The sequence below is a fragment of the Hyla sarda genome, chromosome 10 (assembly GCF_029499605.1).
Source record: "Hyla sarda isolate aHylSar1 chromosome 10, aHylSar1.hap1, whole genome shotgun sequence".
Classification (NCBI taxonomy): Eukaryota; Metazoa; Chordata; class Amphibia; order Anura; family Hylidae; genus Hyla; species Hyla sarda.
In genome coordinates this window covers 141,274,326-141,288,488 of record NC_079198.1, presented here as the reverse complement: position 1 = coordinate 141,288,488, position 14,163 = coordinate 141,274,326, and the positions used below count along the sequence as shown (strand labels likewise).

Here is a 14,163-nt window from a genome sequence, read left to right as displayed (position 1 = left end):
AAGGGGGAGAACTTGCACAATTGGTGGCTGACTAAATACTTTTTTGCCTCACTGTATATTCTTGTATATAGGAGGCAGTATTATAGTAGTTATATTCTTGTATATAGGAGGCAGTATTATAGTAGTTATATTCTTGTATATAGGAGCAGTATTATAGTAGTTATATTCTTGTATATAGGAGGCAGTATTATAGTAGTTATATTCTTGTATATAGGAGGCAGTATTATAGTAGTTATATTCTTGTATATAGGAGCAGTATTATAGTAGTTATATTCTTGTATGTAGGAGCAGTATTATAGTAGTTATATTCTTGTATATAGGAGGCAGTATTATAGTAGTTATATTCTTGTATATAGGAGCAGTATTATAGTAGTTATATTCTTGTATATAGGAGCAGTATTATAGTAGTTATATTCTTGTATATAGGAGCAGTATTATAGTAGTTATATTCTTGTATATAGGAGGCAGTATTATAGTAGTTATATTCTTGTATATAGGAGGCAGTATTATAGTAGTTATATTCTTGTATATAGGAGCAGTATTATAGTAGTTATATTCTTGTATATAGGAGCAGTATTACAGTAGTTATATTCTTGTATATAGGTGAGTATTACAGTAGTTATATTCTTGTATATAGGCGCAGTATTATAGTAGTTATATTCTTGTATATAGGAGGCAGTATTATTGTAGTTATATTCTTGTATATAGGAGCAGTATTATAGTAGTTATATTCTTGTATATAGGAGCAGTATTATAGTAGTTATATTCTTGTATATAGGAGCAGTATTATAGTAGTTATATTCTTGTATATAGGAGCAGTATTATAGTAGTTATATTCTTGTATATAGGAGCAGTATTATAGTAGTTATATTCTTGTATATAGGAGCAGTATTATAGTAGTTATATTCTTGTATATAGGAGGCAGTATTATAGTAGTTATATTCTTGTATATAGGAGGCAGTATTATAGTAGTTATATTCTTGTATATAGGAGCAGTATTATAGTAGTTATATTCTTGTATATAGGAGCAGTATTACAGTAGTTATATTCTTGTATATAGGTGAGTATTACAGTAGTTATATTCTTGTATATAGGCGCAGTATTATAGTAGTTATATTCTTGTATATAGGAGGCAGTATTATTGTAGTTATATTCTTGTATATAGGAGCAGTATTATAGTAGTTATATTCTTGTATATAGGAGCAGTATTATAGTAGTTATATTCTTGTATATAGGAGCAGTATTATAGTAGTTATATTCTTGTATATAGGAGCAGTATTATAGTAGTTATATTCTTGTATATAGGAGCAGTATTATAGTAGTTATATTCTTGTATATAAGAGGCAGTATTATAGTAGTTATATTCTTGTATATAGGAGGCAGTATTATAGTAGTTATATTCTTGTATATAGGAGCAGTATTATATAAGTTATATTCTTGTATATGGGAGGCAGTATTATAGTAGTTATATTCTTGTATATAGGAGCAGTATTATAGTAGTTATATTCTTGTATATAGGAGCAGTATTATAGTAGTTATATTCTTGTATATAGGAGCAGTATTATAGTATTTTTATTCTTGTATATAGGAGCAGTATTATAGTAGTTATATTCTTGTATATAGGAGCAGTATTATAGTAGTTATATTCTTGTATATATGAGCAGTATTATAGTAGTTATATTCTTGTATATATGAGCAGTATTATAGTAGTTATATTCTTGTATATAGGAGGCAGTATTATAGTAGTTATATTGTTGTATATAGGAGGCAGTATTATAGAAGTTATATTCTTGTATATAGGAGCAGTATTATAGTAGTTATATTCTTGTATATAGGAGCAGTATTATAGTAGTTATATTCCTGTATATAGGAGCAGTATTATAGTAGATATATTCTTGTATATAGGAGCAGTATTATAGTAGTTATATTCTTGTATATAGGAGCAGTATTATAGTAGTTATATTCTTGTATATAGGAGCAGTATTATAGTAGTTATATTCTTGTATATATGAGCAGTATTATAGTAGTTATATTCTTGTATATAGGAGCAGTATTATAGTAGTGTCACGGTTCGGCTGGCAGGAGGTGGATCCTCTGTGCCAGAGAGGGATTGGCGTGGACCGTGCTAGTGGACCGGTTCTAAGCTGCTACTGGTTTTCACCAGAGCCCGCCGCAAAGCGGGATGGTCTTGCAGCGGCGGTAGCAACCAGGTCGTATCCACTAGCAACGGCTCAACCTCTCTGACTGCTGAAGATAGGCGCAGTACAAGGGAGTAGACAAGAGCAAGGTCGGACGTAGCAGAAGGTCGGGGCAGGCAGCAAGGATCGTAGTCAGGGGCAACTGCAGGAGGTCTGGAACACAGGCTAGGAACACACTGGGAAACGCTTTCACTGGCACGATGGCAACAAGATCCGGCAAGGAAGGAAAGGGGAAGTGAGGTTATATAGGGAAGTGCACAGGTGAATAACTAATTAAGCCAACTGCGCCAATCAGCGGCGCAGTGGCCCTTTAAATCGTAGAGACCCGGCGCGCGCGCGCCCTAAGGAGCGGGGCCGCGCACGCCGGGACAGGACCGACGGAGAGCGAGTCAGGTACGAGAGCCGGGGTGCGCATCGCGAGCGGGCGCCACCCGCATCGCGAATCGCATCCCGGCTGGGAGAGGTATCGCAGCGCACCCGGTCAGCAGGTCTGACCGGGGCGCTGCGATTGCGAGGAAGTTGCGAGCGCTCCGGGGAGGAGCGGGGACCCGGAGCGCTCGGCGTAACAGTACCCCCCCCCCCCTTGGGTCTCCCCCTCTTCTTGGAGCCTGAGAACCTGAGGACCAGACTTTTGTCTAGGATGTTGTCCTCAGGTTCCCAGGATCTCTCTTCAGGACCACAGCCCTCCCAATCTACCAAAAAAAATCTTTTTCCTCTGACCGTCTTGGAGGCCAGTATCTCCTTTACGGAGAAGATGTCAGAAGAACCGGAAACAGGAGTGGGAGAAACAAGTTTGGGAGAGAAACGGTTGATGATGAGTGGTTTAAGGAGAGAGACATGGAAGGCATTGGGAATACGAAGAGAAGGAGGAAGAAGGAGTTTGTAAGAGACAGGATTAATCTGGCACAAGACTTTGAAAGGACCAAGATAGCGTGGTCCCAGTTTGTAACTGGGGACACGAAAGCGGACATATTTAGCGGAGAGCCATACCTTGTCTCCGGGAGCAAAGATGGGGGGAGCTCTTCTTTTCTTATCGGCAAACTTTTTCATGCGAGATGAAGCCTGTAAAAGAGAATTTTGGGTCTCTTTCCATATGGTGGAAAGATCACGAGTCACTTCATCTACAGCGGGCAAACCAGAGGACAAGGGAATAGGGAGGGGGGGGAAGAGGGTGACGGCCATACACCACGAAAAATGGGGATTTAGCAGAAGATTCAGAGACTCTAAAGTTGTACGAGAATTCGGCCCAAGGTAGAAGATCTGCCCAGTCATCCTGGCGGGAGGAAACAAAATGCCGTAAATAGTCACCCAGGACCTGGTTAATTCTTTCTACTTGCCCATTGGATTGAGGATGATAAGCAGAAGAGAAGTTTAATTTAATCTTGAGCTGTTTACAGAGAGCCTTCCAGAATTTTGACACGAATTGGACACCTCTATCCGAGACGATCTGCGTGGGCAAACCGTGAAGACGAAAAATGTGTACAAAAAATTGTTTTGTCAACTGAGGCGCTGAAGGAAGACCAGGAAGAGGAATAAAATGTGCCATCTTGGAAAATCGATCAACGACCACCCAAACAACAGTGTTGCCACGGGATGGGGGTAGGTCTGTAATAAAGTCCATACCAATCAGAGACCAAGGCTGTTCGGGGACAGGCAGAGGGTGAAGGAGACCAGCAGGCTTCTGGCGAGGAGTCTTATCCCGGGCACAGACAGTGCAGGCCCGCACAAAATCAACAACATCCGTCTCCAGAGTCGGCCACCAATAGAAACGAGAGATGAGTTGCACGGATTTCTTGATGCCCGCATGGCCTGCGAGGTGGGAGGAATGACCCCATTTGAGGATTCCGAGGCGTTGGCGTGGAGAAACGAAGGTCTTCCCTGGAGGAGTTTGCCTGATGGAGGCTGGAGAAGTGGAGATCAGACAGTCCGGAGGAATGATGTGTTGCGGAGAGAGCTCTACTTCCGAGGCATCCGAGGAACGAGAGAGAGCATCGGCCCTAATGTTCTTGTCGGCAGGGCGAAAATGAATTTCAAAGTTAAAACGGGCAAAGAACAACGACCACCTGGCCTGGCGAGGATTCAGCCGTTGGGCAGACTGGAGATAGGAGAGATTCTTGTGATCGGTGAAAATGATAACTGGAAATTTTGATCCCTCCAGCAGATGCCTCCATTCCTCAAGTGCCAATTTAATGGCCAGTAGTTCTCGATCCCCGATGGAGTAGTTCCTCTCCGCCGGAGAGAAGGTCCTAGAAAAAAAAAAACACAAGTAACAGCATGCCCGGAAGAATTTTTTTGTAGAAGGACCGCTCCAGCTCCCACTGAGGAGGCATCAACCTCCAATAGGAAGGGTTTAGATGGGTCAGGTCTGGAGAGCACGGGAGCAGAAGAAAAGGCAGACTTGAGCCGTTTAAATGCGTCTTCCGCTTGGGGAGACCAGGACTTAGGATTGGCATTCTTCTTGGTTAAAGCCACGATAGGAGCCACAATAGTGGAAAAATGTGGAATGAATTGTCTGTAATAATTGGCGAACCCCAAAAAACGTTGGATAGCACGTAGTCCGGAGGGGCGTGGCCAATCTAAGACGGCAGAGAGTTTATCTGGGTCCATTTGTAGTCCCTGGCCAGAGACCAAGTATCCTAGGAAAGGAAGAGATTGACATTCAAACAGACATTTCTCTATTTTGGCATAGAGTTGATTGTCTCGAAGTCTCTGAAGAACCATGCGGACATGCTGGCGATGTTCTTCTAAGTTGGCAGAAAAAATCAGAATATCGTCCAGATACACAACAACACAGGAATATAAGAGATCCCGAAAAATTTCATTAACAAAGTCTTGGAAGACGGCAGGGGCGTTGCACAGGCCAAAGGGCATGACCAGATACTCAAAGTGTCCATCTCTGGTGTTAAATGCAGTCTTCCATTCGTCCCCCTCCCTGATGCGGATGAGATTATAAGCACCTCTTAAGTCCAGTTTGGTAAAGATGTGGGCACCTTGAAGGCGATCAAAGAGTTCAGAGATAAGAGGTAGGGGGTAGCGTTTTTTTACCGTGATTTTATTAAGTCCGCGGTAATCAATGCAAGGACGTAGGGAGCCATCTTTTTTGGACACAAAGAAAAATCCAGCTCCGGCAGGAGAGGAGGATTTGCGGATAAACCCCTTTTTTAAATTTTCCTGGATGTATTCAGACATAGCAAGCGTCTCTGGGGCGGACAGAGGATAAATTCTGCCCCGGGGTGGAGTAGTGCCCGGGAGGAGGTCAATAGGACAGTCAAAAGGCCTGTGAGGAGGTAGAGTCTCAGCTTGCTTTTTGCAAAATACGTCAGCATAGTCCATATAAGCCTTAGGAAGACCGGTTACAGGGGGACCCACAGGGTCACGGCAGGAAGTACTGGGAACCGGTTTAAGACAGTCCTTGAAACAAGAAGTACCCCAGCTCTTGATCTCTCCTGTGGACCAATCAAGGGTTGGGGAATGGCGTTGAAGCCACGGTAGTCCAAGGAGAATTTCGGAAGTGCAATTGGAGAGGACCAAAAACTCAATTTTTTCGTGATGAGGTCCGATGCACATTAGGAGGGGTTCCGTGCGGTAACGCACGGCACAGTCCAATCTTTCATTGTTAACACAATTGATGTAGAGGGGTCTGGCGAGACTGGTCACTGGGATGTTGAACCTGTTGATGAGCGAGGCCAAAATAAAATTTCCTGCAGATCCGGAATCCAAGAAGGCCATAGTAGAGAAGGAGAAGGTAGAGGCAGATATCCGCACAGGCACAGTAAGGCGTGGAGAAGCAGAGTTGACATCAAGAACTGTCTCACCCTTGTGCGGAGTCAGCGTACGTCTTTCCAGGCGGGGAGGACGGATAGGACAATCCTTCAGGAAGTGTTCGGTACCGGCACAGTACAGGCAAAGATTCTCCATGCGGCGTCGTGTCCTCTCTTGAGGTGTCAAGCGAGACCGGTCAACTTGCATAGCCTCCACGGCGGGAGGCACAGGAACGGATTGCAGAGGACCAGAGGAGAGAGGAGCCGGGGAGAAAAAACGCCTCGTGCGAACAAAGTCCATATCCTGGCGGAGCTCCTGACGCCTTTCAGAAAAACGCATGTCAATGCGAGTGGCAAGATGAATGAGTTCATGCAGGTTAGCAGGAATTTCTCGTGCGGCCAGAACATCTTTAATGTTGCTGGATAGGCCTTTTTTAAAGGTCGCGCAGAGGGCCTCATTATTCCAGGATAATTCGGAAGCAAGAGTACGGAATTGTATGGCGTACTCGCCAACGGAAGAATTACCCTGGACCAGGTTCAATAGGGCAGTCTCAGCAGAAGAGGCTCGGGCAGGTTCCTCAAAGACACTTCGAATTTCCGAGAAGAAGGAGTGTACAGAGGCAGTGACGGGGTCATTGCGGTCCCAGAGCGGTGTGGCCCATGACAGAGCTTTCCCAGACAGAAGGCTGACTACGAAAGCCACCTTAGACCTTTCAGTAGGAAACTGGTCCGACATCATCTCCAAGTGCAGGGAACATTGTGAAAGAAAGCCACGTCAAAACTTAGAGTCCCCATCAAATTTATCCGGCAAGGAAAGTCGTAGGCCGGAAGCGGCCACTCGCTGCGGAGGAGGTGCAGGAGCTGGCGGAGGAGATGATTGCTGAAGCTGTGGTAGTAGCTGCTGTAGCATCACGGTCAGTTGAGACAGCTGGTGGCCTTGTTGCGCTATCTGTTGTGACTGCTGGGCGACCACCGTGGTGAGGTCGGCGACAACTGGCAGTGGGACTTCAGCGGGATCCATGGCCGGATCTACTGTCACGGTTCGGCTGGCAGGAGGTGGATCCTCTGTGCCAGAGAGGGATTGGCGTGGACCGTGCTAGTGGACCGGTTCTAAGCTGCTACTGGTTTTCACCAGAGCCCGCCGCAAAGCGGGATGGTCTTGCAGCGGCGGTAGCAACCAGGTCGTATCCACTAGCAACGGCTCAACCTCTCTGACTGCTGAAGATAGGCGCGGTACAAGGGAGTAGACAAGAGCAAGATCGGACGTAGCAGAAGGTCGGGGCAGGCAGCAAGGATCGTAGTCAGGGGCAACGGCAGGAGGTCTGGAACACAGGCTAGGAACACACTGGGAAACGCTTTCACTGGCACGATGGCAACAAGATCCGGCAAGGAAGGAAAGGGGAAGTGAGGTTATATAGGGAAGTGCACAGGTGAATAACTAATTAAGCCAACTGTGCCAATCAGCGGCGCAGTGGCCCTTTAAATCGTAGAGACCCGGCGCGCGCGCGCCCTAAGGAGCGGGGCCGCGCGCGCCGGGACAGGACCGACGGAGAGCGAGTCAGGTACGGGAGCCGGGGTGCGCATCGCGAGCGGGCGCCACCCGCATCGCGAATCGCATCCCGGCTGGGAGAGGTATCGCAGCGCACCCGGTCAGCAGGTCTGACCGGGGCGCTGCGATTGCGAGGAAGTTGCGAGCGCTCCGGGGAGGAGCGGGGACCCGGAGCGCTCGGCGTAACAAGTAGTTATATTCTTGTATATAGGAGCAGGATTATAGTAGATATATTCTTGTATATAGGAGCAGTATTATAGTAGTTATATTCTTGTATATAGGAGCAGTATTATAGTAGTTATATTCTTGTATATAGGGGCAGTATTATAGTAGTTATATTGTTGTATATAGGAGCAGTATTATAGTAGTTATATTCTTGTATATAGGAGCAATATTATAGTAGTTATATTCTTGTATATAGGGGGCAGTATTATAGTAGTTATATTCTTGTATATAGGAAGCAGTATTATAGTAGTTATATTCTTGTATATAGGGGCAGTATTATAGTAGTTATATTCTTGTATATAGGAGCAGTATTATAGTAGTTATATTCTTGTATATAGGAGCAGTATTATAGTAGTTATATTCTTGTATATAGGAGCAGTATTATAGTATTTTTATTCCTGTAATAGAATAACTAAAATACAAATGGGTCAATGGGTTTTCTGAATTATAACTCAAGTAACATATACAATAACAATCCAATAATCTGGAATATGGGGATCCAAGCGATTCCAGAACAATTGCCAGGATGAAGAACTTTCCTCTATCCCTCCCATCAACTTGTTCTCATGTTCTGAATTACATTTTAATGTTTATTAGTAAATGTACAGAGCAGCAGATTGGTGCACAGTTATACAGAATAACACACAGGATAAACAATCACTTATAGTTTTGCTTCCTGGGCTACAGGAACACATTCACATTCATTTGCTGCTGTATAACACATTCATTTGCTGCTGTATAACACATTCATTTGCTGCTGTATAACACATTCACATTAATTTGCTGCTGTATAACACATCTATTTGCTGCTGTATAACACATTTACATCCATTTGCTGCTGTATAACACATTTACATCCATTTGCTGCTGTATAACACATTTACATCCATTTGCTGCTGTATAACACATTCACATCCATTTGCTGCTGTATAACACATTTACATTCATTTGCTGCTGTATAACACATTTACATCCATTTGCTGCTGTATAACACATTTACATCCATTTGCTGCTGTATAACACATTTACATTCATTTGCTGCTGTATAGCACATTTACATTCATTTGCTGCTGTATAGCACATTTACATTCATTTGCTGCTGTATAACACATTTACATTCATTTGCTGCTGTATAGCACATTTACATTCATTTGCTGCTGTATAACACATTTACATCCATTTGCTGCTGTATAACACATTTACATCCATTTGCTGCTGTATAATACATTTACATCGATTTGCTGCTGTATAACACATTCACATCCATTTGCTGCTGTATAACACATTCACATCCATTTGCTGCTGTATAACACATTCACATCCATTTGCTGCTGTATAACACATTCACATCCATTTGCTGCTGTATAACACATTCACATCCATTTGCTGCTGTATAACACATTCACATCCATTTGCTGCTGTATAACACATTCACATCCATTTGCTTCTGCATAACACATTTACATCCATTTGCTGCTGTATAACACATTTACATCCATTTGCTGCTGTATAACACATTTACATTCATTTGCTGCTGTATAACACATTTACATCCATTTGCTGCTGTATAACACATTTACATCCATTTGCTGCTGTATAACACATTTACATCCATTTGCTGCTGTATAACACATTCACATCCATTTGCTGCTGTATAACACATTCACATCCATTTGCTGCTGTATAACACATTTACATCCATTTGCTGCTGTATAACACATTTACATCCATTTGCTGCTGTATAACACATTTACATTCATTTGCTGCTGTATAACACATTCATTTGCTGCTGTATAACACATTTACATCCATTTGCTGCTGTATAACACATTCACATCCATTTGCTGCTGTATAACACATTCACATCCATTTGCTGCTGTATAACACATTTACATCCATTTGCTGCTGTATAACACATTTACATCCATTTGCTGCTGTATAACACATTTACATTCATTTGCTGCTGTATAACACATCCATTTGCTGCTGTATAACACATTTACATTCATTTGCTGCTGTATAACACATTCACATTCATTTGCTGCTGTATAACACATTTACATCCATTTGCTGCTGTATAACACATTTAAATAAACAGTTCCTTTCATTTACAAATGTCTCCATGCTGGACGTCAGGTCTCTGCGCTCTTATATGACAGGCTGCGCTATAATATGCAACACAATACAGGGAAAGGGATAACATTACAGAATAACTGGATGTATTGTAGCTGCAAAATGCATTCTGCCCCTAATAGGAGATGGAAATAAAAATGTATCAGAGAAATATAGTGATGGTTGATATGAGACATACAGTGAGGGAGATTAGCTCTGTAGACCCAGGCAAATCACGGCCCATAGCAGTCAGAGACAGGGACATGGAAGTGAAGTTTAAGCAGAGCTTCCCCTGTTATTAATTTCCAGCAAACAAGAATTACAGACTTACCAGTCAGGCGGAAATATATATATACATTCTGCCAACACTGACTATACAGATCCCTTCCCTGTCTATACAGGTGGCTACTAGCAGTCACCCAAAGCTGTTACACAGATTACAAACTACAGGATTCAAACTCTCATCAGTGATGCAGGTCCCTTACAACCTCAGAATAACTTTCACCTAATTATAAAGCCCAGTGACCAGCTGTCTGCAGAACCTGTGCTGATCTGGGCTAAACTGAAAACCTGGAGTGGGCCAGAAAGAAGATGAAAAAAGACTCAGTACCAAAACCGCTTTTTATCTCATTACAATCCAGACACAGCTACAGGACTTACCAAAATGCCCTAGTAAGCGAAGTCTTGCCAGGGATTTAACTATATCTGGATTTTCCCATCCAGCTTTCCCTAGATGAGATATGCACTTCCTGAAACCTGGTATCTACATATGGCCTTGGAAAAATATAGCGATCCCTGATAGATAGATCGATAGGAAATAGATAGATAGATAGATATGAGATAGATAGATAGATATGAGATAGATAGATATGAGATAGATAGATAGATAGAAAGATAGATATGAGATAGATAGATATGAGATAGATAGATAGATATGAGATAGAAAGATATGAGATAGATAGATATGAGATAGATATGAGATAGATATGAGATAGAAAGATATGAGATAGATAGATAGATATGAGATAGATAGATATGAGATAGATAGATAGATATGAGATAGATAGATATGAGATAGATAGATAGATATGAGATAGATAGATATGAGATAGATAGATAGATATGAGATAGATAGATAGATATGAGATAGATAGATATGAAATAGATAGATATGACATAGAGAGATATATAGATAGATATGAGATAGATATGAGATAGATAGATATGAGATAGATATGAGATAGATAGATAGATAGATAGATAGATATAAGATAGATAGATATGAGATAGATAGATAGATAGATATGATATAGATAGATATGAGATAGATAGATAGATAGATATGATATAGATAGATATGAGATAGATAGATATGAGATAGATAGATATGATATAGATAGATATGAGATAGATAGTTATGAGATAGATAGATAGATAGATAGATAGATAGATAGATAGATATGAGATAGATAGATAGATAGATATGAGATAGATAGATATGAGATAGATATGAGATAGATAGATATGAGATATATAGATATGAGATAGATAGATAGATATGAGATAGATAGATATGAGATAGATAGATAGATAGATAGATAGATATGAGATAGATATGAGATAGATAGATAGATATGAGATAGATAGATAGATAGATCTCTTACAATAATTCTCCTCTTACCTCTTTTTTCCTTCTTTTTGTCTTGGTCAATTTATTTTCCTTTAACTTTTTAGACTTTTTCCTTTTCTGGGTGACTTGTTCTTCAGGAAAGAAATCATCTATGGCCTCCATTATCCGGTCTTCTTCATCTAAACAGAGAAAAGAATAAGATTTACTATCATTTTAGTCTCGGGAGCAGGTAGACATTTTGCTCACACTGAAGCCCCCCTTCCCTCACCTTTATACCCCGACGCCTCTTCCCCCCCCCCCCCCTGTCTTTTGATGGACGTTTTTTTTTTGTAGACAAAAGGTCAAAACCATTATAGAAAAATAACAAACAAAAATGCAAATGAGATTGAAGGTTCTCGTCCTTCATCATTTACATTTCAGTTATTTCCTTTCTTGTTGCAGATTTCTGTGAGCGCAGACTCCGCTCCCAATCTGTAGTCTGAACATACCCTTAGATACCCTTAGATACCCTTAGATACCCTTAGATACCGTTAGAGGATTGCTTGTGGAAAGTTTTGGGAAAGCTCTTTCCTGACTTATATTTCCCTATAGCGTCTCAGCTAACATCAGGCTATACGATATATGTCAAGTATGCTTTTTTTTTTCTTCTTTTTTTTTAACGCCATGTCTGCCTGGGTGCGGGAGAACTTGACCATCCTTCAACAAAGTCTGGACCCTCACAGTATGTTTAGAACGCTGGGTTTGGGCGGCCGGACGTCACGCCACGCCCCCTCCATTCATGTCTATGGGAGGGGGCGTGACGGCTACGCAAACCCAGCGTTCTAAACATACTGTTTAGAATACTGGGTGCGCCACGGGTGCTGCACAGAGATCGCTGTATAGGGCATAAGGGTGCATTCATTTTTTTTTTTTTTTTTGCAGAACGGATGCCCTAAAAATTGACAAAACTGTATGCAAACGTGTGCTCTGAAATTAAACAGCATACGGTTTTAAAGAGTACGCGGTTTGAATTTAAATGTCCGGTTGCATTAATTTTTGTAATAAAAAAATAACTTTTTTTTTGTTAACACTTTAGCGCAATAAAGCTCCAATTGTTTTATTGAAATTCCAAGGAAAGTAGGGGTGGTTTGCCATGAACAAGAAAAAAAACATATCCCAAAAAAACATATGGCACAGTTTTTCATTTACTTCAATGTTTTAAAAAAGTATACGGTTCATATACGGTTTTTAAACAGGATACAAAACCGTAGTAGGCCGGGATCACACCACGTTTTTGAAATACAGTTCCCGTATCAGGTTTTTTAAGAGAAAAGAGTTCCTCAAAATCAGACTAACTGTATCAAAATGCATGTACAAATTTTAATCCGTATCCATATTTAAGAAAGAAACTTATGTTTTTAACTTTTCATTCCATTATGAATAAAGTTTCACTTGAAATTCCAAGAAAAAAACTGTGCGAAGTAAAAAAAATATGGTGGAAACTGGATGGAACCGTAGGCACATACGGTTCTGTACAGTTCCCATTGACTCTCATGTTAAAAAAAATGTATACGTTTCAATATGGACCAAAAACCGTGGTAGGCTATGGTTTTGGGTACCGGAAAAAAACTGAAAAAAATGTACAGGATGCAAAACGGACACAACTGGATGCATCTTTTGGCGTACGGTTTTCAATGGAGAGTCAATGCATACGGTTTTCAATACGGTTCCATACAGTTTTCTAATTGGAAATGTATACGGGAGCTGTATTGCAAAAACGTGGTGTGAACCCAGGAGTAGACTGCAGTTTTGTGTAGAGTAAAAAAACACACAAAACAGTAAAGGCCAAAAACGTACACAACCGGACGCATCTTGTTGCATACCTTTTTGCATGGGGGGTCTATGTATACGGTTGTATACGGTTTTCCATACGGTTGTATACGGTTTTCTTACAAAACAGTATATGGAAACTGTATAGCAAAATTGTGATGTGAATGCACCCTAAGATGTCTGTGGGCAGAGTACCCCTTTAACCCGTCAGGCATCTTATCTTGGAGACAACCTAGAACGTTAAATGTGAACATCCCCCAAGCTCAGTCTCAGCTCACTATAAGATCACACTTTGTACAATGGGTCAGTATTTTGTATCAGTATTTTGTATCAGTATTTTGTATCAGTGTTTTGTATCAGTATTTTGTATCAATATTTTGTATCAGTATTTTGTATCAATATTTTGTATCAGTATTTTGTATCAGTATTTTGTATCAGTATTTTGTATCAATATTTTGTATCAGTATTTTGTATCAGTATTTTGTATCAGTATTTTGTATCAGTATTTTGTATCAGTATTTTGTATCAGTATTTTGTATCAATATTTTGTATCGGTATTTTGTATCAGTATTTTGTATCAGTATTTTGTATCAGTATTTTGTATCAATATTTTGTATCAATATTTTATATCAGTATTTTGTATCAGTATTTTGTATCAGTATTTTGTATCAGTATTTTGTATCAGTATTTTGTATCAGTATTTTGTATCAATATTTTGTATCAGTATTTTGTATCAGTATTTTGTATCAGTATTTTGTATCAGTATTTTGTATCAGTATTTTGTATCAGTATTTTGTATCAGTATTTTGTATCAGTATTTTGTATCAGTATTTTGAAAATAAAATCAGAAGTGGATACAAAGAAGCCAATACGACCCCT

The 14,163-nt window shown here is 40.7% G+C and overlaps 1 protein-coding gene across 1 annotated transcript in view; it reads right to left on the bottom strand.

The window, feature by feature from the left end:
• Window positions 1-14,163, bottom strand: part of CHD5 (chromodomain helicase DNA binding protein 5) — a 274,281-nt gene that overhangs the window by 249,149 nt on the left and 10,969 nt on the right. The window contains exon 3 of the mRNA XM_056544557.1: window positions 11,527-11,654. Within this exon, the coding sequence (XP_056400532.1) occupies window positions 11,527-11,654 (128 nt within the window). The remainder of the gene's footprint in view (window positions 1-11,526; window positions 11,655-14,163) is intronic.